Source organism: Octopus bimaculoides, chromosome 18 (genome assembly GCF_001194135.2).
Source record: "Octopus bimaculoides isolate UCB-OBI-ISO-001 chromosome 18, ASM119413v2, whole genome shotgun sequence".
Lineage (NCBI taxonomy): Eukaryota > Metazoa > Mollusca > Cephalopoda > Octopoda > Octopodidae > Octopus > Octopus bimaculoides.
This window is the reverse complement of record NC_068998.1, coordinates 19,260,622-19,263,266: the sequence shown is the minus strand read 5'-3', so window position 1 is coordinate 19,263,266 and position 2,645 is coordinate 19,260,622. Positions and strand designations below refer to the sequence as shown.

At 37.8% G+C, this 2,645-nt stretch overlaps 1 protein-coding gene across 1 annotated transcript in view; it reads right to left on the bottom strand.

Moving 5' to 3' along the window:
* Positions 1-2,645, bottom strand: part of LOC106882204 (HBS1-like protein) — a 91,627-nt gene that overhangs the window by 18,725 nt on the left and 70,257 nt on the right. The window contains exons 8-9 of the mRNA XM_014932797.2: positions 641-800; positions 353-465 (exon numbers count right to left, since the gene is read on the bottom strand). Coding sequence (XP_014788283.1) covers positions 353-465; positions 641-800 — 273 coding nt within the window. The remainder of the gene's footprint in view (positions 1-352; positions 466-640; positions 801-2,645) is intronic.

Below are 2,645 nucleotides of genomic sequence, written 5' to 3'. Positions count from 1 at the left end.
CGTAATTTTGGATTTTGTCCCTAATATTATTATATATATATATATAGTGTGTGTGTATGTATGTGTGTGAGTGTGTTTGTGAGTGCATATTTTTGTATCCCCTTGTCTTGAGATTGCATGCTAGTTGTGAGTGTCATTGTCATACAAGCAGTATCAGTCATTTCCAATATCCTGTGAGAACATGTCTGGTCACAGAGAAATATTACCTTGCTTGGAAACAGGTGAGGTTGGTAACAAGAAGGGCATCCAGCCATAGAAAATATGCCTTAATAAACGCCATCTGACCCATGTCAGCATAGAAAATTATATATTAAAGTAATGATGATGAAAATTTAGTAGCGCTGATACTTACCAGTTATCATATTAGGTATAAAGTCTTTATGCCCTGGAGCATCAAGCAGTGTGACGGTTTTGTGTGAAGTCTCAAACATTGTCTGGGCAACATCCATGGTAACACCTCGATTCCTGGAGAGTAAAGGTCAAGTGAAATAAGTAAAATGTAAAGGACAATAACAGGAGCTGTTTCGCATATTGACAAAACTCACAACCTTATGATCATGAGCTTGGCGCCTTAACCACTAAGCCACATGCCTTCATGTAATATTGATAGAAAAGATGAATTCCTTAGGCATTTACTTACCTCTCTTCTTCAGTTTCATCAAGGACCCAGGCATAAGCAAATGATCCCTTTCCAAGCTTTTTAGACTCCTGTTCAAACTTATGCATCAATCTTTTATTTACTGTTCCCAGTTGATACAAAAGGTGTCCCATAAGTGTACTTTTACCAGCATCCACATGACCTATCAATAGTAAAATATCAGGTTTAATCAGACAAACTGTAGGACAATATTTTCTATGCTCTTACAGAAAAGTTAATAGTGATAAACTAGCAGGCTACCCAGGGGTAAATTTATCTTTTGTAACTAGCATAAAACATTGGCCCTTTGGATCTTTGTGATGCAAGAAAAAGGTTGATTAACTGATAGTCCTATAATAATTATTTCTAAATTAAGTTTAAAACAAGAAATTTGAAGGGAGGCGGCTGTTGATTACATCAATATCAGTACTTACTGGTACTTTATTTTATTGAGTGCCGAAAAAATGTAAGTCAAAGTGGACCACATCAAGATTTGAACTCAGAAAGAGAGGGTGAAAGAAACAGTGAGCGGTGATAGCGTTTGTTTTGTGTTTTAAATGTTTCAGAGAGGAAAAGAGAAAGAGAGAAAGTGAGGGAAACAGTGAGTGGTGACGGCATTCATTGTGCTTTTAAATGTTTCAGAGAGGAAATAAGAGAGAAAGAGAGAGTGAGAGAGAAAGAGAGATAGTGAAAGAGACAGTGAGTGGTGATGACGTTTGTTTTGTGTTTTTAAATATTTATCACATTGCAAGAAAAGTAGATACATAGATACATACACACATTGTTAAATTAAAAGTGGGAGAGAGCAAGGACACAGAAGAAGTGAAAGAGAAAGAGAGAAAGTGAGAGAGACAGTAAATACATAAATCCAAAGAAAAGTTGATACACAGGCACAGCAAATATTGGATGTCACTTTCACTTTTCATTACCACACGAGGATAAAATTAATTTGCAAGTGGCTGAGTACGCCACAGACATGCATATCATTACCGTAGTTCTCAGGGAGATTCAGCCTCACACAGAATATGACAAGGCTGGCCCCTTTGAATTAAAACTACAATTCATTTTGGCCAGCTGAGTGGACTGGAGCAAGATAAACCTTCAAGTGGTTGGAAGAAAACGAAAGAAGATCCTATGTAGGAGCAGGAAAATCTTTTTAGTCATTAGGGTTACTATGGGTGTTAATCTGGTCCTAACAGCAGTATCTGTGGGTCTCACAGATCTGGAGACCAAACCCCCAGATAAACATTGATGCGTAAGCTGTTATCAAACTGAGCGTGAGTTGAGGGTGAATACCCGATGGAATAGTAATAATTTCATCTTAGCTTTCACAGCTTATACATGACACAGCTTTCACAACATTTTTGCCTTACGATATGGAACATTTCCTTTTCTTTTCTTTCACTTGTTTTAAAATATGGCACTCCATCAGTTACGATGACGAGGTTCCTGTTTATCTGATCACCAAACAGTCTGCTCATAAAATTAACGTGCAAGTGGCTGAGTACTCCACAGACATGCATACCATAAGGTAGTTCTCAAGGAGATTCAACCTCACATAGAATGTGACAAGGCTGGCCCCTTTGAATTACAGCTACAACTCATTTTTACCGAGTGGACTGCAGCAAGGTGAAGCAGAGTACCTTGCTCAAAAACACAGCGCGCTGCAGGGAATCATACTCGTGACTTTATGATCGTAGGCCAAATACCCCTAACCACTGAGCCATGCAACTTCACTCTCTTAACTGTAGAGAAAAGGAGTGAAGTGATAGAGACAGAGAAAGGAAAGCCTCAGTCATTTACAATGACAGACTGAAATACGATTGATCTTTTCTAGCTTCTTTATTTTTAACAATGAAGAAGAGGGAAAGACATTTAGTAATGAATAGAGGGAAAGACTTTCAGATGTGTACATTTTTACTCTAGGAGTTCTAGAATGACTGACTCTTAGTTCTTTCTTCTTTCTTCTCACCCCGGTATTTATTCACCTTCTTTCATAGTTCTTCAT